Genomic DNA, 27774 nt, shown 5'->3' on the forward strand with positions numbered 1-27774 from the left:
TGCCGTTCCCAGGGTCTAGCAGATGCCGTTCGGGATGCAGGAGCTCCCCATCCAGCCCCTTGTGCATCTTCTCTCTGCGGGCTGTGCTCGGCACGCGGCGCCCGGGCTCACTTGGGGCAGGGGGGCTCTCGTTCGGGTGCAGGTTGGTGCCAGAAGAGGGACACGGGGAGGCCGAGAGCCCCCTCCTGCCTCTGCGGAAGGAGGCTCCATTCTGCAGAACTTTCGAAGTGCTTCGAAATCCCTTGCATTAGACTATGAATTTTTTAAAGCACGAGCCGCCGCCGTCACCATGGTTTCCATGGCCCCGAGGCACACACTTCCCAGCCCTGATTCTGGAAAAAACGGAGGGCTGGGAGTTATTTTTTTCTTCCGCGGTGGGGAAGGAAGGGGGGAATTGCAACCTCCCTGCATTGCTGCTCTCCCCTCCCCTGCTCGGCCTAATTTTATCTGGGCTCTGAAGGCTGCTTCCTCTGCAAATTCCTAACGGATCCCAGCTGTTGAGGCGGCCGCGGATGCTGTTTTCCTGGCAGGATGGCTCCGGGGGGGACCCGGAGCCGCCGTGCTCAGCGCTGGGCGCCCGGGTCGAGCCGGGGCCGCCCGGCTGGCCTGGCGCGCGGCGGGGAAAGGGCAGGAGGGCCGCGCAGGAGGAAGGGTGGCGAGAAGGGAGAGAAGAGCAGGAAAAGGGAGCACCGGAAGAGGAGGGTGGGGGAGGAAGCACGGCAGGCCACTGCCCTCCCCGCGCCGGAGCCTTCCTTGCCGGCTCCACACGGGGCGAGCAGAGCCCGGACAGGCAGCGGGCGCCGGGCTCGGGCCCGCACGGCTGGGACGTCTCCACCTGCTGTTGCTTAAAGTGGGGCGAGAAATGATGCTGTCCTTGTATATGATGCTAATAAAAGCAATTCCGGAGCCCCGGGGGCCGAGCGGTTCACACATCTCGCCCTGCCGTGTTTGGATTAGCCCCGTTTCCAGGCGCTGCGCTGGCTGCGGGGGGAGTTGGGTCCTGTCCTTAATTGGAATTGCGGCTCCGCACCGGCCCCGTCCGGGAGCTGCTCGCGGCGGCAGGGGGACGGGGCGGGAGGCGGCTCCGGTGGCCACGGGCTCCCCGGGATCCGTGGGGCCTCCTCGCCGCCCCTGGGCCAGTAGCTCCGGCCTGAAGTCATCCTTGGTTCTGGCCCGCCGTCCCCCAGCTCCCTTCCCTTTGCCTGGGCTTTCTGCCTGTCTCCTTCCACCCTCGAGCCTCGGTTGTTTCATCCATACTGTCTCTTCTTGGAGGAAGTGTCTGGGATGCAGCGCTTGGCGTTGGCCAACGCTGGGCCATCCAGCAGCGCGTGGTGTCCCTGGAGGTGCTAGCCAGGTACCTGCCCCCGCTAGGGCCTCCGTGGCCCCATGTGCCAGGAGACGTCCTCCTCTCCAGGGTGCGGGCTGCAGCTGAATGCTGAGGGTCGAGCGTGCTCTTCACGGGGACAAGCTTGTCCAGATGCTGCCGGGCGCATTGCTCCCTGGAGGCTCCCAATCCGCCCTTTCCCGGTGCTGATGGGGCAGCGGTGACCGTAACGCTGTCCTGGGCTCCCTACACCGGTTGATTGGAATAGGTTGCAGACAACTGGGCAGCCTGGAGGCCCCGGGAGCCGGGGACACTGCGATGGGAGAGCAGAACCCGCAGGCCGGAGCTTGCACGAGCGGCTCTCGTGCCCAAGGTCTCCTCCCTGGCATCTCCAGCAGGTTCCTGACGCCTGCGCCGTGGATGGGGTCCGGAGCGGAGTTTCTCTGGAGTGGCCATGTGGCCGGGTGGGTTTGGGCGTCCTTGCAGCCGCGTGCCCGCGGTGGCACGGTGCTCTCACGGCCTCTCGGGGTCGCTTACCCGCTGCTGCGCGTGGCGGGTCCTGCTGCAGCCGTGCGAGCCCGGCTCACGTCCCCAGCAGGGACCTGCTCGTGCTGGACCCGCTCCTGTCGGTGCACACAAGGGCCCGGCCTGGGCAGCGCGCCAAGCTCCGCGCCGCAGCGCTGCGGAACGGCGAGCAGCTGCCGTGTGGGCCGAGAGCGGCCCTGGGCGCAGCAGAGCCCGCACGGCCGCGGCCGGCAGGAGGGCGACCGCCTCTGCAAGGCTCCCGTGGAGCCCGTCGCCTCCGGCCGCGCTGGCCCCGCGGTGCCGGTACTGGCCCCGTTGCTGCAGGGGCAGCAGCCGGGAGGCGGCCCCGGCCCTGGTGCCCTGGGGCTGCTGCCCCGCGGGCCGGCGGCACCTGTCCCCGGCGCTCCGCGGCGCCCGCGTTCCCCTCGTGCCATGGAGGCCTCCCGGGAGCGGCTCCGCGGGCCTCACCCGCGCCGCTCCCCACCTGCCCGCGGACATCATGGTGGCCACAGCTGCCACGCGGCCCCTTGCCTGGGGAACGGGGCCGCGGGACGAGGGGCGCCGGCCCTTCCTGCGGCTCGCGTTAAATACAACATAGTGCCGGGAGAACGGTGCACAAGGGACACTCGGTGCTGCGGGTTTAAGGCAGGGACTGAGGTTACCTGGCTGCACGTGGGCAGGTTCTTCCTTCCAGAGCTTTTAATCCCTCCGCGCTCTGGGGAAACACCTGGATGCCGCCTGCGCCCGGGCGCCTCGGCCCTCTCCCACCTCCCCACCGCGGCCTGGACACAAGGGCCTGGAGTAAAGAGCACAGAAAGCAAAGGGGGGGTCTTGCCTGGGCCGGGGCTCAGCAGCTGCTGCTCTAATGCACAGTGGTTTCCCAACGACACCAAGAGCAGGGGGGGAACAGAAAAAAAAAAAATCCTTCCTCACTAATCAAAACCAGGCCTGAGATTAGCAAGCGGTTTGTATTCAGCGGCCTGCTTGCTGGGAACAAGGCATTAGCCAGCAAAATGTCAGGGCTGCTATTTATGGAAAATGATTCCTCGTTTTTGATCAAGGGGCGGCGGAGGTGGGGGGGAGCGAAACGGGGGCTGGACCAGAATATTTTCCTTAAAATGCCTGCTCGGGAGCGTAGGCGGGCAAGGGCAGCTCTGGAGGTCACTGAAGTCCCTTCGAAGCTGCCTCTCTTGCGAGCGCTTCCCAGAAAGCTTTTTTCCAGCGGGATTCTTGCTTGGCTTTGGCTTGCTGCAGAGCCCCCGTGCATGGGAGCTATAAAAAAATGGTTCCCGCGGCCTCATCCTCGCTATTCTGCATCCGCAGGTCCCCGTCGGCAACGCAGACCAGAGGGACGATGTCCCTGTGCGGCCGGGGCAGCAAGGACCAGGAGAGGGGCGGTGGAAGCCTGGCCTTCCTCCAAGGACTTGACCGGGCATCCCTGTCCCGTCCCTGTCCCGGCCGGCCGTGCTGGAGCGAGGCGAGGGCTTGGGGCAGCGCTCCGAGCACAGGCGCTTACGTAAGAGTCGTTGGGATCAATGAGCTGCTTCCTGGCCCCGTTTTAGCGCGGTCCCTAACGAGCGCCGGCTTCGTTGCGTAACGCCCCGCACAGAGCATCCCATTGTGGGGCAGCTCCTGCGCCCCCGCCATCCTCGCGGCCTGGCCCGATGCTCCCGGGTGGCCTCAGCGTGTGGGGGGAGAGCCCTTCCGAGGCTCCGGCGGTGGCGGTGGGAGCTGCGGAGCCCTGGGGAAAGCCAGCAGCTTTCCCGGGAGCAGAGGTGGCCCGTACGCTGGCGGAGGAGGTGGTGCCCCCCCGTGCACATGGAGCATCCCAGGTTTTGGAGATGGGATCCGGAGACGCCCACACGCAGGAGTGTGTGGACACATGAGGGTGCTGCAGGGGCCTGGAAGCTCTTCTCATCCCAGGCTTTTCCCCATAGCCGTATCCCAGTAAGGATAAGCCTGGAGGCTTCTCCGTCGGGGCGCAGCGAAGCCGGGGTGCCGGCGGAGCCGGACCCACTTCCCCGGCTCCTTTGCCGAGAGGCCCGAAGGGCTGCGCCCACCATGGGCAGCAGTTCAGTGTCCTCAAACCGCCCAGAAACGCGGGAGCTGTGGCGGGGAAAAACAGGAAATGAGAAAATCCAAACAAGCGCTGAGGAAAATCTGCATTTTGGTTTCTGGCCGAAGACGTTCCAGCCTCGGAGGATGCCTCCGTTTCTGCAGCGGAGACTTCTCACGCAAGCGGCAAAAATGCCAGGCGAGCATGGGGAGGAACGGCCAAAATAGGGCCCGGTGGGGCGGGAAGCGCTTCGAGGCCCGGCTCTGCGTTAGGCTCTTCATGCTGCAAAAGGGGGCAGACGGGGTGACATAAGGGAGGACCGAAGGCCTCGTGGTGGCCTTGGGGGAACAAAAGTGCCTTTCAGCAGATCTGGGAGGCAGCAAATGAGGCATGTTCAAAGCAGAGGCGTCTTCCAGGTTCATCGGTCTGGACTCCGGAGCTCCTCGTCACGGGATTTCGCGGGGCCGGAGTGCGGAGGAGTTCAAAGAGCAAAGCAGGCTCCTTGCCTGGAGGAAGGGGGTTGTCCACGGAGCCGCTGGGGCCGCAGGCTCCGGATCGCTGGGGGCTGGGAGGGGGCATTCCCAAGGGCTTGCTCTAGGTTGCACTGGGTGCTCAGTGCTTCCTCCCCAACCACTCACAGTGTCAGAGGGACACGGGCCTCGCTGGACCTTCAAATTTCATCCAGTGGCGGTTAGTAAGGGGCACAGTTCCTCTTTTGCCTGTGTCCTAGTCGCAATATCTGTGCTCTATAAATGCAGAGCAGATGCTGCCCTGTAACAGCTCGGCTCTGGTGCCAACGTGCAGGTTTTTCCAATCTCCAATGTCCCCATGTTTAGCATGCATGAACCTTGCTGCCGGATGTGTGGTCTCTGCTTCTCAACTGCACTAAATAACCATCCCCCCATCTTTTTTTTTTCGTATTCTCTGTAATCCACAGGCAGCTCTGTCTGCTTCTGAATGCAGAAAACATCTTCCACTCCATGGCAGACATACTGCTCCGCGAGGAGGACCTCAAGTTTGCCTCTACCATGGTCCATACACTGAACACCATCCTGCTGACGTCCTCCGAACTTTTCCAGCTGAGGAATCAACTGAAGGATCTGAAGACCCAGGTGCGTGGAGTGGGAATGCTCTCCGTGAGGGTGGCAGTGACCTGGAAGCAGCCTGGGACTGCATCTTGCTGCTCAGTCCCTGGCTGATCCCACCAGCTCGCCTTGGGCTGGCTCCTTTGTTCCTGCTCTCTTTCTGCAGGAGGAAAAGGAGGTTTTTCAGCTCCTCTCCACCTCGATTGCAGAAGTGCAAACCTAGGGGTGTTTTTTTTTTTCTGTTTCCTATGGCCAGCTCCTGGCATGCTCCAAAGAGGCTGTGGCTTCACAGCTCTCGTTGCAGCTGGGCCCGGTGGCGGCAGGCGCAGCGGATGAGGACGCGAGCGTGCGGTAGTTCAGACTCCCTCGTCCTGGACATGGTCCCCGCGTTTCCCTGGGCTGCTTGTTTCAGAGGAGGTCAGAGCAAGGGCCTCTTCTGCATGAGCTTCTGGTTTGCTCGAGCTTTCATAGACAGCTGTGGCTCCACGTGCCGCAGGGCCCGGCGCGGAAGCCATCCGCATGCCGAGCGCCCAGGCCCCAGGAGTTGAAGGAAGGACTTTTCTCTGCCACTGCTGAAGGCGTGAGCTTGGCTCCCTACCCTGCTCGACAACAGAACTTGCCACATTTCTGGGATCAACACTTATCTAATGCTTTCTTAAAAAACGCTGGCTCTGGAGATGCCAAGCCTGCCCAGCAGTGCATTCCTGTGCTCCATCAGCCGCCCTCCCAGAGGCTTCTCCTGAATGTGAAACCTAATCCTTGATAATTAGCAGCCCTGAAATAGTTTTCCAGTGCCATCCTCTCCGGGGAAGGCTGCAGCAACTGGGGACCAGAGCCTTTGGAGACTAAAGGCCACATTACTGCAGGAGCAGAGCATGGACGGGCCGTTGGATGTTTCATCTGGGCTTTGTTTCCAATGTTCCTTGCTTTCCTCTGCTATTTCTCTGTGCTGCGGCTCTTCCAAACGAAGCAATGTCATCTTCCTTCCTTCTGGAACAGCTGCCTGGTCCCTTTTTGTCCTGAATTGTAGCAGTGTTTCCACGCTCCTTTGCAGGGGCAGAATAGCTCCATTTTACAGATGAGAAACTGAGGCAGAGAGGTGACTTGCCTGAAGCTGGTTAGCAGCCAAGTTGGGCCGCTGTTCCCCAGAGTCCTGGTCCAACTCCTGGCCGAGGTGCAAGTTCTGTGACTGCAGTAGAGCCTGGGAACAGCATGTAGTGGCTACAGGCAAGCAGGATGCGTTGAGGAGCCCTAGGCGGCCGCGTCCAACGCTGCTTCCCTCTCCGCAAGCTGTCCCGCTGCGCCCAAGGGCCACCCTCGTGTAAGCCTGTCACAGAGTGCCCGTGTTCTCACAGCTCCTGCGTGGCCACCGAGCCCGCGAGCAGCTGCCACCTCCGTCCTGTGCCCCGCAGCGCGCTCACGAGGAGACAGGTGACGGCCGGCGAGTTCCCTGCCGGGCCGCCGGCCCCTCAGCTGTTCCCGCCTGGAAAACGCTTGCCGCGCTCCCAGAGCAGCTGCCCAGGCGAGGCAGGGAGAGGGAGCAGGGCTTTTTTCCTGGTAGGTACGGCATGCCTTTTGCTGACGGCCAGCGATTGCCACGGTCTCGCTCCTTGCCTAAGCGCAGTGCTGCAGCCTGCTGCCCTGGTGGCCCTGCGCCGTTTGGTGGCTGCGCCCTTGGGCGTGCTGGGCAGGGATTACGGCTCCTGATGAGTCCTGGCGGGCCACGTCCGGGCATTTGGGAGCTGTGTTGCTGTCTCACGCCTCCAGTGGAGTCGAAACGGTGCTGCTTGGCTGCTCGGAGCTCTGAGCCGGGGACGGCATGGTGTCCCCAGGAGCAGGCACACCAGCAGGAACGTCCAGCCACCATCCCCTGCGCACACCCGCCACCGCGTTCGTGTCCCCTGGGTCTGCCAGCAAATGTTACTGCAGCAGCTGCTGTGAGGCCAGTCAGGAATACGAAGGCAACTGTGGCCCTGGGCTGCGGCTTGTGTGTCGTGTAGCGCCTGCCTGAACACCCAGGTGTCTAGAAACGTCCCGTGGCGTCTCGGCGGAATGTGGCTTCCGAGGCTGCCTGGGCTGGCGGCGGCGCTGGAGCCCCCGTGGCTCCCCGTGCGCCGGCGTCCCCTGCTCCAGGTCATGGCCTAACCCTGGTTGCTTCCTCTTTCCCCAGGAGAGCCGCAACCTGTTCTGCTGCCTGTACCGTTCCTGGTGTCACAACCCTGTGACAACCGTGTCCCTGTGTTTCCTTACCCAAAACTACAAGCACGCCTACGACCTCATCCAGAAGTTGTATCCTTTGTGGGGGGGTTCTGCAGCGCACCGGCGAGGAGGAGGGCGGCTAAGGCCGAAGGGAGCCTGTGGACCACCACGATGAGCCCATACCCAGCACGGGCTGCAGCCCCCGGCCAGAGCTGTCACAGGCCGGTCACTGGACAGGGGCTCCAGGTGAAGGTGCTTCCAGCGCGCTGGCTCGGCAGCAGCCCCCTTCGGAAGGGTCCCAGTCCTGTTGCGATGGCCAGGCAGGGCCCTGAGCTTTCCCGGCAGCCCTGCTGACCCCTCGTGCCGCCGGGCTGGCTCGTGGCTCCCCGCTGGGCTGGCCCAGCTCTGCTGCCACCCGCCTGCAGCCCGTCATTACCGGGGCGCGTCCCTCCGCCTGCAGCCTGATGACAGGACGGCACAGCGTTTCCCGGCCGTGGGCCAGATCTCCTTCCCTGCCGTTGGTTTTTGTGGTATAAGACAAGAGGGAAGCGTGTGCTGGCTGAGTGCTGGCCAGGAACAGCGCCCGGGGTGGGGGCTGCTTAGCACCTCCTTCCTCGCAGGAACACAGGGACCCCTGGACCCATGTTCAGTAATGCATGCAGAGGACACAGCTTCTGTCCTTCTTTTCCCCCTCGCTGTGTTTCCTTAAATCCCCCATCCTCAATGCATTTCTTGGGGGTACCCCGGAGGTCTCCAAGGATCTCCCCAGAGCCACGCTTGGGCTTCCCATGACTCTGCCGCAGGAAGGAAAGGTGTGATCCAAGCCACTTCCCGCTGAAATCCTGGCTCCTTGCCCTCCAGCCGGGGTGCGACCTCCAGCCCCCGGGCACCGGAGGCTTTCTGCCCTCAGCGCCTTTCCGGAGCACATCCTTGCCGAGCGCGGGAGGAAGCGGCACTCGGAGCCGCGCCGGGCCGGCACGCTTCCCGCGCCGCTCCGGTGACATCACCGTTGATGCGCAGCCTCATGATTATTTTCGTGCGCCAGCAAAATCCGAGCCTCCCTAAGCAAATTTCCATACGAAGGAGAGTAATAACGCTCTGAGCTCCCTCTCCCAACGTCCGCATTTATCTTGGGGGACAGGAGCGCTCTGCATCAGCTTGGTGTTGTCCCCGCGGGCCAGTGGCCTAAAAGCCAGCGCCTTCCCTCACGTTTTCCGTCTGTCACAGCCATCTAGGAGGCTCGCGCGCTGCAGAAGCTGCTGCTGGCTTGAAGGGCAGCCTGACTTTCTTTCTTCTCCCTCTGACTGTCACATTTCCTCCCATCGGCAGCCGGCCCTGCAGACCTCCCAGCCCCGAGCTGGCCGTGCCGCTCGCTGCTGCAGGCAGCTCCGTCCCCACGCTGCCTCCACACGAGCCCCACGTTCCCTGCCCGTTCACTCCCTCCCGGAGCCATGGATGCAAGGGAGGCTTTGGAAGAGCTGTCCCCACGGGCTCAGGGGAATGTTGGCCTGGATAATAAGCAAGAGATTAAGCCGCGGTGATGAAGCCCCTGCACAAATCAGCTCCGTGCACGTGGCTAAGCTGCTTCCCGCCCACCCGTGTGCGGGGCAGCAGGGAGGACCACGCTTGGGGTCCTGGCCCCACCGCGTGGCACTGCCAGCTCGGGGACGGTGCTCTCCAGGTGCGAAATGCCACCGTCCTCCAAGGCCGCATCCTTAACAGCCGTGTACAGCGGGGACCTGGAGGTCACCGTGGATTTCCTCACCGAGGTGGACAAGCTGGTACAGCTCATCGAGTGCCCCATATTCACATGTAAGGCTCCACGCAACCGTTCCTTTGGAGCGGCCGTCGGGCCAGGCGGGAGCTGGGCAAGGGCTGGCGAGCGCGCGGCGCGTTCGCTTGCTGGGTCACCCCAGCACGTCCCCCGCGCTGCTCCTTCAGCGCAAGTGGCAGCGCTGCGCAAATAAATAGAGCAGAAGTTATGAGACTTTTTGCTGTGAGCTGTGCCGGGGCCTCGGCGAGCGCTGCCCGTCAGCGGCGGGCGCGCTGGTTGGCTGCGCAGGAGGCAGCCTGCCCCCAGTATATAGGTTAACGGAGCGAGCAGTGTTGGCACGGAACAAAAGGATGGGAAAGGACAGGGGGAGTCTGGGCCAGGCGGCACGTCGCTGCTGCTGCATGTGTAGGACATCAGCTGGAGGAAGCCACTCAAGGCACCGCGATGGAAATGCCTTGGGAATTTTGCACTGCTGGCATTGCAAGATGCCTTCTCTCTAAAGAGAGCAGCTCTTCTGGGAACGGAGTAAGCCCTAATAAAATGGAAGTATAATACGGCCTCCTGCTGCTCCATGAGCTGCTGGTGCCGGCTGAGGACTTGGGGACATGGAGCTCGGGGGTGCTGATCTGTATTTTTCTCACACAAAGGCCAGTGCCTTTGGTTGCCTCTTGGCCAGGGAAGGCTGGCCAAGGTGCGGGAGGATGTACAGGGATGGAAGTGCTGAGTGGTCCCACCTGCCGGCTGGGTCCTGAAGCTGCCTCCCTTGAAGCTCCCATGAGGCTGTGAGGTGGGCCGGACACTGAGGACATCTGAACATTTCCCATGAAGAGGGCTATATAGCTCCAGGGCCAAAAAGGATTTGGGGGAGAAGGACTAGAGTTGATGGACAGTAGAGACGTGGCCTGGTCCTTGGTTGTGTTTCCTCCGAGGGTATTAGAGGACAGGGAAAGCTCTGTGCTCTTAGGTGTCAGATCAGCCTTAGCAACATGGAGTCCTTCCTTCCAGCCTATGATATAGCACAGGCGATAGAGTTGTTTGTTCCTGTCCCCTTTGCCACCTCTAATGATGGTGGCATCATTAGGGAGGGCTCCAACACTGGCCACCACAACTAGATGTGCACGAGCGAGGAGTGATGGCAACATCAGCCCTCAGGAAGTGCTGGGGAGCCGTCGCAGATCTCCCTTTCTCCATGTGTCATCTCAATGCTGACTTTCCCCCATGTGCATCATCCAAGCATCTGTTCCCCTCCTGACTCAAGGGGTTGAGCCACGGTGCTGGTTTTCTCTAGTGCTATTCCTGGGAGGCTCCCGGGCATTCCAGTGTCCAAGTGGTGCCATCGCCGCGTAAGGGACAGCAGTGTTCCTGCAGAGCAGCCTGCCGGTGATGGTGGGCCTGGTGCAGCTTCCCGGCAGGCTCCACGGGCGGCCTTCCGGGCTGGCCTTGCTGCCCCAGGGCAGCAGGACGCGGAGCCCGGCCGCGCGGCCCTGGTGGGCAGCGTCAGTCACAGTGTGGCTTCGGGCTGGGTAGGGTTGGCATCGCGCCTTCCCGCCGGCTGTCCCTAAGCTGCCAGCGGGGCCGCGCGCGCGAGTCTGAGCTCTGCATTTGCTGTGGCAGCTGCATCTTTGCTCTAGGAGGCTCTGGGGCAGAATCAAGCAAACTCCAGTGTCCGTGGGACAGCAGGTGCTGGAAGCTGTGTCAGATCGCCGGGACGTGGGCTCGGGGCGGTGAGACGTGCCCGGGCACTGCAGAGGCAGCGCGTACCCCAGCCGGGGTTCAGCCCCATGTCCAGCACACGCCGGGCGTCGAGTTTTGCGTCCCATGGAGATGCCCCACGCAGTGTTTGATTGTCCTTGCTGGGCAGCTGGCGAAGCCCTGCGTGTCTTCTCCTGCATCCGTGGCCAGGCAGGAGATGCAGGGCTGTTCCGGCATCCAGGGCTGTGGCTTGCTAGCCACGGAGAAGGCAAACTGGAGGGAGAGGGTCTTGGCTGGACATGGGGATGGGAGCAGGGTGGAGAGGAGCTGGGTTAAATTAAAGGGCCACCAAGCTGGGAGCAGCAAAAGCCTTTGGGGCACCAAGCAGTGGTGGATCCCTAGGGCCTGTCACCGGGAAAGGACAGCAGGAGCTAGTGGGAAGGGGGCCAAGGAAGGGAATTTAGCACGAAGTGGGAAGCGTTATCCTGATGCTGGAAGATGCTCAGCTCTCCCACTGCCCCAGTGTCTGCTGGGCTGGAATATGGCTCAGTTGTCTGTAGGACTCCAGATTCTGGTCAGATGTGGCTGCCCTCCCAAAGTGCCCTGAAACGTGCTGCTAAAATGAGTCCTAATGGAAGGAAGCCAAGCTACATCTGGTTGCGAGGACAGTCAGGCCCTCCCATCCCTGCATACCCCAAGGGCGGGAGCAGGAAAGTTGTTTTCCCTTTGCTGAGTAACACCGTGCTCAAGCGTGAGTTGCCATCTGGGAGGAAGGTGCCCAAGAGGGGATAAAAGAGAATCCCTTCCATTCCAGCAAGGCTGTGGGCAGGTGTAACACGGCCCTCTTGACATGCGATGCCCCAGGCTTGTCATTTGCTAATCTCCAGAAGCTGAGGAGCAATCTCATGTTGCAAGTGTGTCCTTGGGTAGATAGCACAGATCCCACGGCCTTAAGGCGCCGGCATGAGTGTCTTTTGCCCTGCCAAAGCAGAGCTGGGTTGAGGAGCTGCCCTTTTGCTTGCGGTGGCTGAGGAGAGGGGCTTGTTGGCGCTGTGGAACCCCGAGGCAGGTGCGTGGAAAGGGCTGGCTGGAGCAGTGCGGATGCCAGAGGCTTGTGACCTCTCTAGGAGCGTCCGTACGGGTTGGGAAGAGCCTGCTCCTCCAGCTGGAGGTGAAATGCTTCTCACTGCCTCCTCGCCTTCCTCCTGCAGATCTTCGCCTGCAGCTGCTGGACGTGAAGAACAACCCCTACCTGATCAAGGCTCTCTACGGGCTGCTGATGCTGCTGCCCCAGAGCAGCGCCTTCCAGCTGCTCTCGCATCGGCTGCAGTGCGTGCCCAACCCCGAGCTCATGCAGACAGCGTAAGTGCCCGCAGCGCCTCGCCGGGCCGCGGAGCCGGCAGGGCCCGCGGGCCGCCCGCGCGACGCAGCTCCTTTGTGGACACGGCTGCTCCTTGCCCCGTGTCCGGGAGCGCTCGCTTGGGGTTTTTTTGTCTATATTTGGTAACCCTGGGAGGGCTGTGCCTCATCCACAGGCATTTGGCATCCGGGATGGAAAATTTCACTTGTGGGGTCGCTATGGAAACGAGCGGAGCCATGAAGGAGGTTTAGGGAGCGAGCGGGCGCAGCTCCCGGTGGCGGCCACGGGGGCTCGGCACGCGCTCCCGCGGGCTGCAGGGGGACGGGCGGCCTCAGCCCCCTGCCCCAAAAGGAACCCGTGGCCTCAGTGGGGCAGCCGCGGTGCTGCCGCGAGGGGTCTTGGCCTCCTGGGCACGGCGCGAGCCCCGGGCCGCCCCAAAGGCTCTGTGCCCAACATGGGCCCTTGCCCAAAGAAAGCCCTGCCAGCTGCCCTCCTCGGAGCTGGTCCCCCCGGCCGGCGCGTGTCCCCCATGGCCTCCCGGCTGGACCCGCAGCGCTGCGCTCGCTGTCAGCGGGGCGAGGGGAGCGGGACGCGCTCCTTCCCCCGGTCTCCCCTGCGCTCCGCGGTGCCCGCGGGGCTTGGAGCGCGAGCGGAGCTGTCAGCAGCCCGAGCAGCTGATTAACGGTGACCTACATTCCGCTCCGTGCTGGATTCGGCTTCCAGGCCCGGCAAGCCCCGCAGAGGACGGGGCGGCCGGGAACGAGCCGCCGTCGGCACAGGCGCCCAGCTGCCTTGTCCCCACGTGTCCGGGTGCCGGGGTGAGCGCTGGCAGGGTTAAACCTTGGTGTCCGGGCACTCTTCCCGATCCCCAGAGCCCTGTGTCAGAGCTCGGCTTGCTTTTTTGCCGCTCCGGCCCTGTAATCACCTCGGTGCGGTCTGCGGTTGACGCGAGGCGCTGGGGAGTGACCTCCGTCCCCAAAATTATCCTGCCAAAGGGAAACCTGGTCCCTCCCTGCTCTGCCAGGGGCAGAACCAGGCTCCTCCGGCTCCCAAGTCCCTCTAATCTCACAGAGAGAGGCCTCCTTGGGTTTTGGGTGGCCTCATCCCAGCTCAGGGGCAATCCTTAGCGCCACCTTCATCACTTCTTCTCACCCTCCTTGATGGAGGGTTCCCAGGCGGGTCCCCCCTGGCTTGGACATGGGATGGAGGCAGCAGGGACTGGCACCGCCGTGGCCTCACTCATCCCCACAGATTTGGTTGCTTTATCACAGGCACCTTCACTGGCTTGTGCTCCCCAAGGGCCTGGCGCTTTCCGTGACGCGGGAGCACCGGCCTCTTCCCCGGCTCACGCTCTGTTTCCTCCTTGCAGGGAGGGCCTCAAACTCAGCGCCGGCTCCAAGAGGTCGGCGGCCGCCAGCATTGACTACGCGGAGCTGCTGCAGCACTTCGAGAAGGTGCAGAGCAAGCACCTGGAGGCCCGGCACCAGCGGGCCAGCCGTGGCGAGCAGCTCGAGCGGCGCGGCGTGCTCTGAGGCGCCCCGGGGGCAGCAGCTGCGGGGGCAGCAGGGACAGGCCCGGGACTCGCTGCCGCCGCATCCCGAATACGGACGCGACGGCATTCCCGGGAGCCGGAGCTCGGCCAGCACGCGGCGAGGGGCGGCTTCCCCTCGCCTCCGTGTGTGTGTGCGTGCGGGGAGAGCCGAGGCTGTGCCCGGCGTCTCCGAAATGGGCAGTGAGAGCGCGGGGAGGTGACGGCGCCAGCAGCTTTTCCTCTCGGGCACCCGGGCGAGCCCGGTGCCCTCCACTTCGCTAATGCCTTCCCCGTGATCATCAGCTGAGCGCTGCGCCAGGCCCGCGGGCCGCCCCGTGCCTGGCCCCACTGGCCCCCGGCCGCCCCGGGGAGCCCTCCCGGCCCCAGCGCCGGGGCAGCGACTCTCTGTTCCTCCCTTCCAGCTCCCTGTGCCCAAATAAAAGAGCGATGCAGAGTGTGGCCGTCCCGTGTGCTCTTCCTCGCGAGCTCTTCCCCAGGGAGGCCTCGGCCGGAGGGGAAGCCGGGCAGCAGGACACCAGGATTAAGGGTCCCAGGGGCCAGCCCGCTCTCCGAGACCCTCTCCCGGCGGCGCATGGAGGCCTTGGGGACAACCCGAGTCTCCTGCGCGCCCGTTTCTATGGCTGTTTGCAGCGGAGCTGGGCTCCAGCAGTGGGTTTCCTTAGCAGCCCGGCACCCAGCCTTGTTTTTGGCCAGGATAAAGACATTCCTGTCATTCCCGGGGAAAGGCCTTTCCAGAGGCGGCCCGGCAGGTTCATGTTAACAGCCGGCCCTTCGGCACGGGGCGATCTGCTCGCAGCCGCCCGGCCCGGGGAGAGGTGCTGGCCCGGTCCTGCTGCGAGGAGCCCGCAGCAGTGCCCCTCGGGGCGCAACTCGCTGCATCGGTTCTCAGGGCGGCCAGGCAGCCTCAGAGGGCCCTCGCGGTGGTGCAAACCAGGGCCCCGCTGCCACTGCCTGGGCCCAGCACCCCGAGGACCCCCTCGGGGGCTCCCTGCTGCCAACGCGGGGGCTCCCCTGGGACCCCCCCATCTCTGGGGTGGCCGCGCAGCCCCCGCGGGGCCGCTTCCTGGGCAGCCCCCCGTGCTCCCGGGGCCGCCCCCGCGGCATCCCCGCGGCTGCCCCCGAGGACCCCCCCCCTTCCCTCCGTCCCTCCAGGCCCCGCGGCGGCGCATGTGCCGCGCAGCGCCCGCCCCGCTCCGCCCCGCGCCACCGCCCCGGGCGCCGCGCTCCGCTCCGCGCCGCTGCGCCCCGCTCGGCGCCGCTCCCCGCGCCCCGCTGCCGTCCCCGCTGCCGTCCCCGCTCCCGTCCGCGCTCCGCTCCCCGCTCCGCCCCGCTCCGCCGCCAGGGGGGCGCCCGGGGGGGGCGATGCCCCGCGCCGCCCCGCCCGCCCGGCCCCGCCCGGCCCCGCCGCCGCCGCCGCCGCCGCCGCGCAGCCCGGCCCGCCGCTGAGCCCGGCGGCGCCGCCCGGCCCGGGCTGCCGCAGCGCCGCCATGGACACGGCCGAGAAGGAGTGCGGCGCCCTCGGCGGCCTCTTCCAGGCCATCATCAACGACATGAAGGTAGGAGCCCCCCAGCCCCAGATCCGCCGTGACAGCGGCGACCAAACAGAAACCTCTGCCGGCAGCGGCAGCGCGGCGGGGGGCAGCGCCGGGAGCGCGGCGGGGGTCCGCACCCGCCACGGGTGTCTGCCCGCCGCGGGGCTCGGAGCCCTTCGTGGGGCACCCGCATCGGCGATCGGCGCCGCTCTGCGATATCGGGACCCCACGTCGGGTATCGGAGCCCCCGCGTCGGGTATCGGAGCCCTGCGTCAGCCCCGCAATGGGCATCGGAGCCCCCTCAGCCCCACGGCGGGTATCGGAGCCCCCCTCAGCCCCACGGCGAGTATCGGAGCCCTGCGTCAGCCCCGCAATGGGCATCGGAGCCCCCCCAGTCCCACGGCGGGTATCGGAGCCCCCTCAGCCCCACGGCTGGTATCGGAGCCCCGCTCAGCCCCACGGCGGGTATCGGAGCCCCTCTCAGCCCCACGGCGGGTATCGGAGCTCCTCCAGCCCCACGGCGGTGTTCCGCTCCCGGGAGCAGCCCCCATCACGCCTCGGAGCTCCGCGCTGGACACCAGGGCCCCGCACTGGCGTATCGGAGCCGCGCGTAGGGGATCGGAGCCCCTATCAGCCCCACGCCACGTCTCGGAGCCGGGATCAGCCCCGTGTCGGGATGCCGCGGTGGGGAGCAGCCCCGCACTGGGCATCGCAGCCGGGTGCCGCGGGTGGCACCGGGCGCAGCGGGCACCGCGGCGGCCGCCGCGGCCCCTCCTGGCATCGCTGTGTCCCCCCCCAGCCCCGGCTCCCAACGAGCCACAAGGGCGCTGGGCTCCGGCCCCGCTCCGCACCCCGCTGCCCAGTCCCTGTCCCCAGGGGCAGGATGGGGCCACCGTTAGAAACAGCAATTCCCCCCCCTTGTTGTTTTGGTTCTGACTGAAAAAAAAAAAAAAAAAGGAAAAAAGGAAGAAAAAAAAAAGGAGGGGGCCGGGGGCGTTTTTCTGGCAGAGGGCCGGGGCCAAGCAGAGGTGCGGAGGGGCTTGGGGGGCAGCGCTGCCAGCCCTGCCCCGCGGCTCGCCGGCTCCCGGCCACATTCGCTCCGGGAGGCAGAGCGCTCTTCCTCCTCCTCCTCCTCCTCCTCCTCCTCTTCTTCCTCCGGCTCCTCGCTGCAGCCAGTCCAGACAATGCTGTCATTGCCAGAGCAAGGGAGGGGGAGAAAAAAAATAAAAGCCGAGCCGGGAAGGAGATTAACCCCTTCAGAGGCGGGCGGCTGGGCGCGATGTGATGCCAGACCAGGGTTCCGGCACAGTACTGCGGGAAAAAAAAGCCCTCCAGTGGGAAAATCCAAGGTTTTCCTGGCCCCCAGGCACCGGCGGGCGCAGGGCAACACGTGTCCAGGGAGGCTCAGGGTGCCAGGCGCTGTGGGTGCTGCACCCTGGGGTGGCACCCGCCGTCCGGGCCATCTCTGGGTGGCTCTGGGCCCTGGTGCCCAGATAGGAGCAGGGAGGAGGCGGCGGATTCGGGAGAGCTGGTCCGGAAGCAGAGGGAAAAGGGCCACGTCCTCAGGGACCGAGGATGCTCAGGGCACTGGGGGGTGGGAAGAGCAGCACAGTCCCGGGCAGGCGCCCGCTGGCACCCGCCGGTGCCCTTGAAACGGAGGCGAGGACGGAGGTGCTGAGGATGCTCAGTGGGGAGGGGGTCCCTCTGCTGCATTCCCCGCTGAGCCGGAGGAAGCGCAAGCGGGAGCTGCCCCAGGGCTCCAGCCAGAATGGGGCTGTCCCAGGGCTCCAGCGCCCAGAAATAAAAATAAAGATACATAAAAAAAGGTGCTGTCAGCCCCGGTACAAGTCACTGCTCACATCCCGCGCGCTCCCGGCCTCCCTGCCGCGGCCCCGGCCCCGCAGCCCAACCCGAGGCTTTCTGCAGTGGGAAAACCTGTGCTGATTTATTTTTATTTCATAAATATGTATCAAAATATTTTTCGCCCGGGGCAGGGGGAGGAAGGCTCCGTGGGTGTTTTCCCGCGGAGGGGAGGTGCCGCGTGGCCGGGGCCGGCGGGGCGAGGGGCACACCAGGGTGCTGCGCTCCTCAGCACAGGGTGCGTCCCCGCACTGCCCGCCCCACCAAGGAGTGTGTGAGGCCGAAGGCTTCGCGCCCGCCTGGGGGCTGCCCTCGCTCCCCACAAGTGACGTTTTGGCGACCTCCCTCCTCTTTCATTTGCGACCGATTGCAGTCAGGAGTGAAAATACCCGGCGGCTGCAGGGGATGACAGCGATGCACGCAGCCAAGCGCACGACTCGGTCGCTGGCGGCTTTTTGGCATCCATTGGCCTCCCCTTGGGAGGATCCAGGCCGGAGCCCTCTGCATTCCCGTGGCCTCTCGTCCTGTCGGTGCAGCCATGACCTTGGCGCGTCCTTGTCCCCCGGTCCTCCTCCCTGAGGAGCATCCTCGTCCATCGCAGAGGAATTTGCCCCCTGGGGCTGTGGGAGATGGCAGTGTGGAGCCATCTGGATCTGGAGGCAAATGCATACCCTGTCCTTGGAGCACAGCCCACATGTTGCCACCAAAGGGGCACAACGCCAGCAGGGCCTTGCGCGGATGGCACCAAAGCAGTGGTGCCAGGATTGGCCTCGTCAAGGTAGCACCTGGATCGGCCTCGGAGAAATGTTCTCGCTGGGCCCAACCTCACTGGGACTGCACTGGGGTGTCCTCCTGGGAATGGCCTTGTTGGGCTGGTGGCACTTGGATAGCGCTGGGATTAGCCTTGCTGGGACTGGCCTTGCTGGGATGGCCTCACCGGGACGGCAACACCGTGGTGGCACCTGGATGGTCCTGCCGGGATGACCTTGCAGAGGTGGCATCGGGATGGTCTATCCAGCACCCGTCTCTGTCCCCTGTACACGGGGCGAACGAGCAGCATCTCCGATCCCACAACGGTCCCATGAAGGACTTGAGAGCCCCGACCTGCTCTCCAGCCCCGCTCAGCCCTTGGGTGCTTCTTGAGGACTCCCAAAAGCTTCGGCCGCTGCCCGGGGCGGGCACTGGGATGTGGGATGGGGAGCAGGGGGCTCTTGGCGGCATCAGGGCTCTGGGGGCTCTGAGAGCTGGGCAGAGATGACCTGAGCAGCCAGTTTGCTCCCGAGCAGCTTTTCTTATTCTCCTTTTTTTGGGTTTTCTTACCTGGATTTCACCATCTGACGCTGGCAGTGGGAATTGGGCTCCCTTCTCCTGCTGGCTCCCTCCCCGTGCCGATGGCTACAGCTCTCCCGCGCCGCCTGCCTCAGTTTCCCCACTCGTGCGCCAGCAGCGGGCACCGCCGCTTATTGGCCATCAGAGAAGCCACACGGGCAGCCCTCTGTATGCCCAGGGCCACGGTGTTGCCCCTGGCACACGGCGTTACAGTCTGCAGGGCCCTGCTGGGCGGCCACCCCTGGCTACCATCCAGCCGCAGTTGGTAGCCCCACGTGCCTGGGCGCGGAGGGGTTTGCCCGGCATGGGGGAACCAGCGGCGCCGAGACGGCCTCCGTTGTCCTCACTCCCTCCTTCCCTCCTTTCAGAGCTCTTACCCCATCTGGGAGGACTTCAACTCCAAGGCGACCAAGCTGCACTCCCAGCTCAGGTGAGTGGCCACCGATGCCGCGATGGGGCCCGTGTCACTCATGGGTGACATGGCTCAGCCCTGTCCCCCTCTTCCCACCCCAGGACTACAGTGCTGGCCGCCGTCGCCTTCCTCGATGCCTTCCAGAAAGTGGCCGACATGGCCACCAACACCCGAGGTAGGTCCTGCTGGAAGCCCCGAGGCTCGCCGGCCTTGCCACCCAGCCACGCGCCACCCCGCGAGGCCCACGGGCATTAGGGGCGGCCGTGGGCAGATGCGCGCCGCGATTACAGGAGATTGGCGAGCAGGGCGCGAGCAAAGCGGGATTGCGGGGCGGAAAAGAGGTCAGCGGGGGGGGGCACCCCCAGGACACCCGCGTGGCAGCCGGTCCCCGCCAGGTGAGACCGGGTGGTCAGGAGCCCCTGGGTGCCTCCGCTGGCACTCGTGCTCCAAGCGAGCATGAGAACGGGCTTGCAAGGAGATGGTCGAGTGCAGAGCTGAGACTGGAGGTCTGGCCTGCGCTCGTCCCGGATGTCCCTGCGCCTCCCTCCAGCGCGGTCCTTCCCAGAGAGGGACTTTCTGCCTCCCTGGGACCGTGGCCACCGCCGCCCGGGGGGGTTGGCAGCACGGGCTGTGGCTCAGCCCCGGCGGCGGCTGCGGGCGCAGGGGCCACGGTGGCCTCGCCGGGGTGCCCGCTCCCACCCTGGCAGCGAGGCGCCCGCTTCCCACCGCCCGGCTTCTGCCAAGCAGATGGTCCTGGGCTGTTTTGCAGACTCGCGGCATGCAGGCCATCTGGAGCCGCGCGGGAGGAGGAGGAGGAGGAGGAGGCAGCTTGAGCAGGGATCAGATTTGCCTCCCAACACACTAGCCCACTGCACTGCGCGGATTAGGGCTCCCCCGGTTCCCCTCAGCTGCCCGGGGCGCCAGGCCGGCTGCCACCGCTGCCAGCGCCTCCCTCCGCGGCCTCTGCACCGGGCAGCGGGCAACATTTGGCGCCCAAAGCCGGGAGATCTGAGGCAGAGCAGCCCAGGCAGCTGCTGCCCAGGGCTGCTCCAGCTGGGAAGGACGCGGTGCCCGGCCGGGATCCTCCCTGCCCGGCGCAGCTCTCGCGCTGGCCGGAGGCTGCTGTATCGTGCCAACCGGTTGCCTTGGCCATGAGCAGGGAAGGCAGGAACCGCATCCCACGACCACCTCGCACCCAGGGCACTTCAGGCATTCGGGTTTTTCCCAAGGTTTCTTGGGGAAACTGAGGCAGGGAGCAAGGCGGATGCGGATGCAGACGCCGAGGTGGGGCTGTCTGCAGCGAGCCCTGGCCCTGCCTCGCTGCCGTCTTTCCGCTCCGGGGTGTTTTCCGACGTGCACTCGATAGCCTCTTGGCCGCCTACATGTGTGAGTGCGCGGGGAGGGGATCAGATTAAGAGCCGGAGGATCCGGAATAAGAGCATTAGGAGCCAGATTAAGAGACTTCCCCGAGCAAGGGAGCACAGGGCGGCCCTGGCACTGGGAGGAAAGGGCCCAGGTGTCCGGCGCAGCCCCGCTCATGGGGATGTCAGCGGGGATGGGGTAGCCAGTCGGGGGCCAGGAGGCGCCAGGGTGAGCAGGGATGGGGGTCCTGAGGCCGTGTCACCATCCTTTGGTGCTCGGGACAGCCAGCTCCGGGATTGGAACGGGGGGCAGGGGGGGGTCGATGGGACCTGCCACGCGGAGCGGCTGGGGGAGCCAAGGGCGGAACATCATTCCCACGCCACGGGAGCACGGGATGGCCACTCGCTGCCTCTGCAGCACTGCCACGCTGTGGCCGTCTTTAGGTTTCAGAGTTATCAGCTGTTTCACTGGGAAGCTCCCACTTGCCAACGCGTTGCAGCACCGCTCCTGCCCGCCCAGGGGAGCACTGATTCCCAGGATTGAGCTGGGAGAGAAGGACTCAGCCGGGATTGCGGGGGACGGTCCCCGGCAGTCTCAGCGATGTCTCCCTTTCCCTCCCAGGGGCCACACGTGACATCGGCTCGGCGCTCACCCGCATGTGCATGAGGCACCGCAGCATCGAGGCCAAGCTCCGGCAGTTCACCAAGTAAGCGCGCGGGTGTCGCAAGCGGGGCCGGCCTCAGCTCTCATGCCCGGGGCCTCACCAGCTCTGGAGCCGCTCTCCCTGCTGGCACCCACCATCTCTGCCTCTCTCGCCCCACTGCAGCGCCCTCATGGAGAGCCTCATCACCCCGTTGCAGGACAGGATTGAGGACTGGAAGAAAACGGCCAACCAGCTGGACAAGGACCACGCAAAAGGTGCTGGCGCCGGGGCCGGGAGGGTGCCCGCAGTGATGGGTGCCCAGGCAGGGGGGAGCCGCATGCCGTGTCCCCCCTCACGGCGCTCCCGTGCCCGCAGAGTACAAGCGCGCCCGGCACGAGATCAAGAAGAAATCCTCCGACACCCTCAAGCTCCAGAAAAAGGCCCGCAAAGGTGAGCGGGGACGGTGGGGGATGTCGTGGGAAGGGCGCCGGGCACCGGCGCGCAGGGCGCTGGGGGCGCAGGAGCCGCCATTCACACGATCTTTCTCTGTCTCCTTCTCTGTCTCTGTCTCCTTCCTCCCTTCCACATCCTCCCCGTAGAGCTGCTGGGTAAGTGCAACGCCGGCGCCCGCCCCGGCCGCGCGCTCCCGCTGCCCCCTCTCTGCTTCCTTCCTCTGCCTCTTCCCGGCCCCTCCATTGCACCGCATCCACTGCAGCCTCCCCACGGCCCCTCTGCCCTGGTGGCTCCGTGCCCTGCTCCGCTTGTCCGGCTGTCTCCCACGGGAAAGGTCACTCGGCAGCGCCTGAAAGGGCTCTTGGTGCCAACTCCGGGGCCAGGGGTGACAGGAGAAGCCGCCCCGGGCCTCGCTCGATGCCTCCGGGCTCTGTCCACTCACTCGCAGGCAAGGGGGACCTGCAGCCCCAGCTGGACAACGCGCTGCAGGACGTCAATGACATGTACCTGCTGCTGGAGGAGACGGAGAAGCAGGCGGTGCGCAAGGCGCTCATCGAGGAGCGGGGCCGCTTCTGCACCTTCATCACCTTCCTGCAGCCCGTGGTGGTAAGTGCCGGCGTCCCGGCTGGGCGCCACGTCCCAGGTGCTGGCATGGGGCTCAGAAGCCCCCTGGCATGCCCCACCGGCCTGGAGGCCCCGTCTGTGCCTTTGGAGTATGGCAGGGCCAGGGGTTTTTGCGGCCGAGCGGCGCTGGAAGGCGCCGGGTGCCCGGGATCCGGGCGCTGACGCCTCCCACCGCCTCCAGAACGGCGAGATCACCATGCTGGGAGAGATCACCCACCTGCAGGGCATCATCGACGACCTGGTGGTGCTCACAGCTGAGCCCCACAAGCTGCCCCCCGCCAGCGAGCAGGTGAGACCCAGGCCACCGCGGCCTCGCGAGCAGGGGAGGACACGGGCCTCTCTCCAGCATTAACCCCGCACCTCCCTGCGGCAGGTCATCAAGGACTTGAAGGGCTCTGACTACAGCTGGTCCTACCAGACGCCTCCGTCCTCTCCCAGCAGCTCCAGCTCCCGCAAGTCCAGCATGTGCAGGTGCGCTGGGGCCTCGGGAGCCGGGGCCGCGTGTCCCCCTGTGCGTGGGGTGCTGCTCGCACGGGAAGGGGATGCGGGACAGGGCCGGCACGCAGCCATGTGACTCTGAGCTCCAGCAAACCCCTCACTGGCGATGCTCGTCGTGCTGGGAGAGCCTTAGCTCATGGTCCGCAGCCCCCACGAGGCCACGTGCCAGGCTGGTTCCCAGCACTCGTGGCTCTCAGCGGGGCAGGGGTGGGGTTGGCGTGTCCCCACGCAGCCCAGGGGACATCCAGAGTGAGGGACGGTCCCCCGTTGCCCAACCCGTTCCTCCCCTGCCACCGAGGCAGGTGGGAAGCTCTGGCAGGGACAGGGACGTTGAGGGGCCGGGTGCCTCAGTTTTCCCAGCCGGAGAGGCACCCGGCATGGCCGGGATGGGGGGACTGCATGGGGCACGCACTGGCGGCCCTGCCTCGTGGCTTGGCTCCTCTCCCGGGGGAAGCCGTGGAGCCTACCTCTGTCTTAAACTCTCTTTTCCTTCCTTTGCATCGTCTCTCCCACCGTCCCCCCGCCGCCATCCCCCCCATGCCCACCCCAGCAGCGTGAGCGGTGCCAAGGGTGGCATCCCGTGGTCCGGCGGGTCCCAAACTTGCTCACCAAGTTCCACCTATCGCTACCGCAGCCTGGCGCAGCCGGTCAACGCGGGCACGCGTCTGTCCAGCGTCTCCTCGCACGACTCGGGCTTCATCTCCCAGGACGCCACCTACTCCAAACCACCTTCTCCGATGCCCTCGGACATCACCAGCCAGGTAAGGGAGGAGGGACCGGGCGCTGGGCGCAGCCCTGCTCAGTCCCTCAGTTTGCCCCTCTGTAAAAGGAGTGGGTGAGATGTAGGGATCCCGTCCAGCGGCACATTCCCAGGTGGGCAACAGCATCGCAGGAGAGAAAAATGCAGGAGGGGGAAGACTACCCTGCTCAGGCCAGGCTGTTCCCCCAGGCAGGGGGTTTGTCATTCACCCCGCAGTCAGGAAACGGGGTATTCGGTCAGGAAACAGGGTATTTCCCGATCCCACAAGCCCCGCAATGAGCCAGAGGCCACTTCTTGCCGGTCCCTGGCCAGGACAGCTCTCGGCCCTGCATCCCCCTGGCAGATCCTTGGTGCCAGCCAAGATGCCGTCGGAGACGCCAGTCGTCAGCACTGGCCCCAGCTGTGTCGCTTCTGCCCGGTGTGCCCGGCCGCTGGCTGCCCATGCCCCTGTTCACACATCCCCCGTCTGCAGCAGCGAGCCCCAAATTCAGCGTCTGCCCCAAAATGCAGCCCCAGGAAGCCCGCTTCACAGCCAGCACCTTGCAAGGGACCTCGGGGGAGTGATGAAGCCAGGACGCCTTCCCCTCTGCTGGGCACACGTCCCCGTTTCTGGGGCAAAAAGGGGGCAAATCCTGCTCCTTGCCCCTGTGCACGTGGGCAGGGGGGGCGGCATGCGAGGTGCATGGCTGGGGGCAGCCGCCCGCTGCGCTGGGGGCCGCGTGCATGTCGCTGCGCCCGCAGCCTCTAACCCGGCGCGGGGCCGCCACGCCGCGCGGCCCCGGCGCCCGCTGCATGCGCCCGCTTCTTAACCAGCTCTCTTCTCTCCCTTCTCTGTGCGCGCGCAACGCGCTGGTGCTGCCACTCGGGGGCCGGCGGGCACGGCAGAAGTCCTCCAGCTCGGCGTCCTCGGAGGCCTCGGAGACCTGCCAGTCGGTTAGCGAGTGCAGCTCCCCCACCTCGGTTAGTGCGAGCTTGCCCGCAGGGCCGGTGGCGAGGAGGCTGAATCTTCCTCAGCAAGGCCCTCCTCTTCCTCTCTTGTCTTCCCTGCCTCCCCCTGCCAGCCCAGCTTCCTGCTCCCTGGAGCAGGACTCACCCCGTTGGTGCCACCTCGCGCGTCCTCGTCCCCACCTCTCTCCTCCTGCCCTGGCTCTCCGGTTTCACCGGCCGGTGCCTGGCTCTGTTGGCAGGATTGGTCCAAGGCCAGCCCCTACGAGCAGCCCGTGGTGAGCACCCTGCAGAGGCGCAAGGACCGCGTGGAGCATCTGCGGGAAGCTGAGATGGCCTCGGCCGCCATGGGCTACCCGGGCATCAGCGTTGAGGAAGCTCCCAGGCCCCGCATGTCACCAGCCACCATTGCTGCCAAGGTGAGGGGCTGGGGGCGGGTACCACGTGGCACTGTGGGTAGCCGAGGCCGCGGCGGGGTGGCCAGCTCGCTGGGGTGCTCACAGGTGACTCCTCTCCTGCCGCAGCACGGCGAGGAGGTGTCCCCCGCTGCCAGCGACCTGGCCATGGTCTTGACCCGGGGGCTGAGCCTGGAGCACCAGAAGAGCAGCCGGGACTCGCTGCAATATTCCAGCGGCTACAGCACACAGACGACCACCCCGTCCTGCTCCGAGGACACCATCCCTTCCCAAGGTAGCAGTGCTGCGGGCCTGGCTCGCTCCCAGTGGGAAAGGGGGCACCACAGGAGAGAGCAGTGAGCACCTTTCGGAGCAGTTGCCATGCGGGATGTTACTGATGCCCTTGGGTGTAACGTGGTACTGTGCCAGTCCTCCCACACCGCACGTTGGCACAGAAACGTGCTAGCTTCTCCACGGGCTCCCTGTGGATGTTTCTGCTGTGTCGTGATCAACACCTGCCCCGGGAACCACCAGCACCCCAGCCCTGCCCTTGCTTCCCGTGCCAGTGCAAGGCTGTTGCCAACGTTGTGGGCCAACGGTTGCAGCACAGAGCGAGTTGTTGCAATTTTGTGGGACGAGGCGTAGGGTTTGGGCCTGTTGCGTGACTCGTGAGGCTGCCTGCTGAGCAACCTGGGCACGTGCTGTTGGAGAAGCTGTGCTCCTGGGTGCTTGGGCCCGTGCTCGGCGTGGCAGGACCAGGCTGCGGTTGCAGCGCTGTTCTGGGGTAAGAGTGGTAAGAGTGGGCAGACATGACGACTGCACGTGCTGAGGTGTGTGTCACAAAACCACGATCGCTTCATGAGTCCTTGGAGCGTTGGCGGAGTCACCCGTGGTGCGGGAGCAGTTCTGACTGTTGGCAGTGGTGGCTGTGACTGCCGTGTGTGCCGTGGTGGCTCCCGTGGTGCCAGGCAGTGTTACCTGACACACCGTCTGAAGGCAGTGGTTCGTGGCAATGTGTTTGCATGCAGTGATTCAGCACCAGAGAGTTGGGCTAGTGTCGGATGGTGGCTGGCGATAAAGTAGCCATGGAAACAGTTGTGGTCGGGTGTAATCGTGTCCTCGTGGTGATGGATGTGACCACACTGCGGTGATGGTTGGGAATGGCTGTGATCGCGTGATAACGGTGGTTGAGGCTGGTTGGAACTGTGTTGTGGTGGTGGTGATAGCTATGTTTGTGATCACACTGTGATGGCAATGGTTAGGGCGGTTGTGAGCACATGGTGATGATAACAGCTGGGCTGGGCTGTTATCTCGCGGTGGTGACAGCTGGGGTCAGCTGTGCTTTCGGTGTGATGGTGATGGCCAGATTTGTGGTCAAGCAGTGATGGTGGTGGCTGGGATCATACTTCAGTGCTGGGCTTTGGCAGGGACCGTGTTGTGGTGGCGGTGACCAAGGTGGGCTGTGCTCGTGTTGCAGCAGTGGTGGTTGAGCTTGGTTATGGGCACACTGGTGGCTGGGCCGGGCAGTGGCAGGCGGGCTGCCACTGTCCCCCTGGCCGTGCTGACCGGACTCCCCCTCTCCAGGCTCCGACTACGACTGCTACTCTGTGAACGGCGACGTGGAGTGCGAGCCCCAGAGCGAGTTCGACAAGTCCTCCACCATCCCTCGCAACAGCAACATCGCCCAGAACTACCGGCGCATGATCCAGACCAAGCGTCCCGCCTCCACCGCCGGGCTGCCCACGGGCACCAACCTGCCAGCCGGCACCACGCCGGGGGTCGCCACCATCCGCCGCACGCCCTCCACCAAGCCCTCGGTCCGCCGCACCCTCTCCAACGCGGGCCCCATCCCCATCCGGCCCCCCATCGTCCCCGTGAAGACCCCCACAGTGCCCGACTCCCCCAGCTACACCGGCCCCACGCGGGTAGGCAGCGAAGAGTGCGTGTTTTACGCTGATGACGCCTCACCAGGCACCATGGATTTTGCCAAAGCTTCGCCCAAGCGGCTGAGCCTCCCCAATACCGCCTGGGGCAGCAACGTCATGGAGATCTCCGTCTACCCAGGGGCCAGCCAGCACCTCTCCACTGAGGAAGAGGAGGACCAGCAGCTGGCTGCCAACCGGCACAGCTTGGTGGAGAAGATCGGTGAGCTGGTGGCCAGTGCCCATGCCCTGGGCGAAGGGCAGTTCCCCTTCCCTACGGCGCTGTCGGGCCCCGGCCCCGGTGAGGAGACACCTACTCCACCGCCAGCAGCCTCCATGGACCCCCCGGCCGAAGACATGCTGGTGGCCATCCGGCGCGGCGTGCGCCTGCGGAGGACCGTCACCAACGACAGATCGGCCCCACGGATATTGTGATGGAGCCCCTGGTCCGCGCCGGCCCCATCCCTCGCCGTGCCGTCCCGCCGCCCCGTGTCCCTGGGAAGAGAGCGAAGCAGCGCCCCAAGGAGCAGATCTGCCGGCGGGAGGCTGCTCCGCAGAGGGAGAGGCAGAGCCTGCATCCGCACAGAGACTGAAAGCCCGCGCCGAGCCGGGTCCCGAGACCCTTTTGTACCTTGTCCCTCACTCCCTGCTCACTCGCAGCCTCCCCGGCGCTTCTGGGTGACTCACGGGACCAGAATGTGCACGGGGCGCCCAGGAGCTCGCAAGTCCCCACGAGCCACCACGCAGCCGCTCCCGCAGAGGCTGGCTGGCGTCTGTCCTTCCCTCCTGCCTTCTCACTGTCCTTCTTCGCTTTTTCTTTTCCTGCTTCCCGCTTTCTTTTCCTCCTTTCTTTCTTTCTCTTTCTGTCTCGCTTGCTTGCTTGCTTTCTCTTTCTCTTGCTTCCTCTCTTGCTTGCTTTCTCTTTCCTTTGCATTTGCTTTCTCTTGCTTGCTTGCTTTCTCTTTCTCTTGCATTTGCTTTTGCTTGCTTTCCCTTTCTCTTGCATTTGCTTTCTCTCTTGCTTGTTTTCACGTTTGCTTGCTTTTCTCACTTTATTCCTCTTGCATTTTCCTTTTCCTTCTTGCTTGTGCTTTCTCTTGCATGTGCATTTTGCTTTCTTTCACCTTTTCCTTGCTTTTTTCTTTGTGATTCTCAATTTTTCTTTCTTCTTTCCCTTTCGCTCTTTTGCTTTTGTTGGTTCTCTTTTTTGCTCTCCTTGGTTCTTTTTTCCTGCTTTCTTTCTCCTTTGCTTTTTTTTCCTTCCCTCTTTCTTTCCTGCTCTCTTTCCCTTCTCTTTTTGCACCTTTTCTCTCATTTCTCTTTTTCCCCTTCCTCTCCTTTCCTCTGTTTCTCCTTCCATCTCTTTCCTTGCACTTTCCCCCACCTTAACCCAATTCCTCCGCAGCTCGGAGCGGGGCAGGAGGGGGGCCGCAGCACAGGGCCGGCAGCGGGACCCGTCCTGTGGCCACCAG

The 27774-nt window shown here is 64.9% G+C and overlaps 2 protein-coding genes across 4 annotated transcripts in view; both read left to right on the forward strand.

The window, feature by feature from the left end:
* VAC14 (VAC14 component of PIKFYVE complex) overlaps window positions 1-13547 on the forward strand; it is a 56550-nt gene extending 43003 nt beyond the window's left edge. Inside the window, exons 15-19 of the mRNA XM_088536488.1 lie at window positions 4843-5017; window positions 7161-7279; window positions 8922-9001; window positions 11867-12017; window positions 13385-13547. Of these exons, the coding sequence (XP_088392614.1) occupies window positions 4843-5017; window positions 7161-7279; window positions 8922-9001; window positions 11867-12017; window positions 13385-13547 (688 nt within the window). The remainder of the gene's footprint in view (window positions 1-4842; window positions 5018-7160; window positions 7280-8921; window positions 9002-11866; window positions 12018-13384) is intronic.
* A 1445-nt stretch (window positions 13548-14992) lies between these two features.
* MTSS2 (MTSS I-BAR domain containing 2) lies at window positions 14993-26792 on the forward strand. 3 transcript variants are annotated; one of them, XM_088536520.1, is made up of 14 exons: window positions 14993-15123; window positions 18657-18718; window positions 18802-18875; window positions 20684-20768; window positions 20889-20980; window positions 21081-21155; window positions 21607-21764; window positions 21964-22071; window positions 22156-22253; window positions 22831-23041; window positions 23926-24000; window positions 24228-24404; window positions 24510-24675; window positions 25965-26792. In XM_088536520.1, the coding sequence occupies exons 1-14, from the start codon at window positions 15055-15057 to the stop codon at window positions 26735-26737; spliced, it is 2223 nt and encodes a 740-aa protein (XP_088392646.1). In that variant the 5' UTR covers window positions 14993-15054; the 3' UTR covers window positions 26738-26792. The 3 variants fall into 3 exon arrangements, with proteins under 3 accessions (XP_088392646.1, XP_088392647.1, XP_088392648.1); XM_088536521.1 differs by having other exon boundaries at window positions 22834-23041; XM_088536522.1 differs by having other exon boundaries at window positions 22915-23041.
* The last annotated feature ends 982 nt before the right edge of the window (window positions 26793-27774 follow it).

This window comes from Tinamus guttatus, unplaced genomic scaffold (genome assembly GCF_059628265.1).
Source record: "Tinamus guttatus ecotype Peru unplaced genomic scaffold, ASM5962826v1 Tinamus_guttatus_pri_ptg000674l, whole genome shotgun sequence".
In the NCBI taxonomy this organism is placed as follows: Eukaryota; Metazoa; Chordata; class Aves; order Tinamiformes; family Tinamidae; genus Tinamus; species Tinamus guttatus.

Bases quoted from the DNA above. Each gene is read 5' to 3' on its own strand.
- MTSS2 (XM_088536520.1), top strand. From the start codon at position 15,055: ATGGACACGGCCGAGAAGGAGTGCGGCGCCCTCGGCGGCCTCTTCCAG. The intron at 23,042-23,925 runs GTAAGGGAGGAG...CGGGCACGGCAG, and splicing joins CCTCGGACATCACCAGCCAG to AAGTCCTCCAGCTCGGCGTC. The intron at 24,676-25,964 runs GTAGCAGTGCTG...CCCCCTCTCCAG, and splicing joins GGACACCATCCCTTCCCAAG to GCTCCGACTACGACTGCTAC.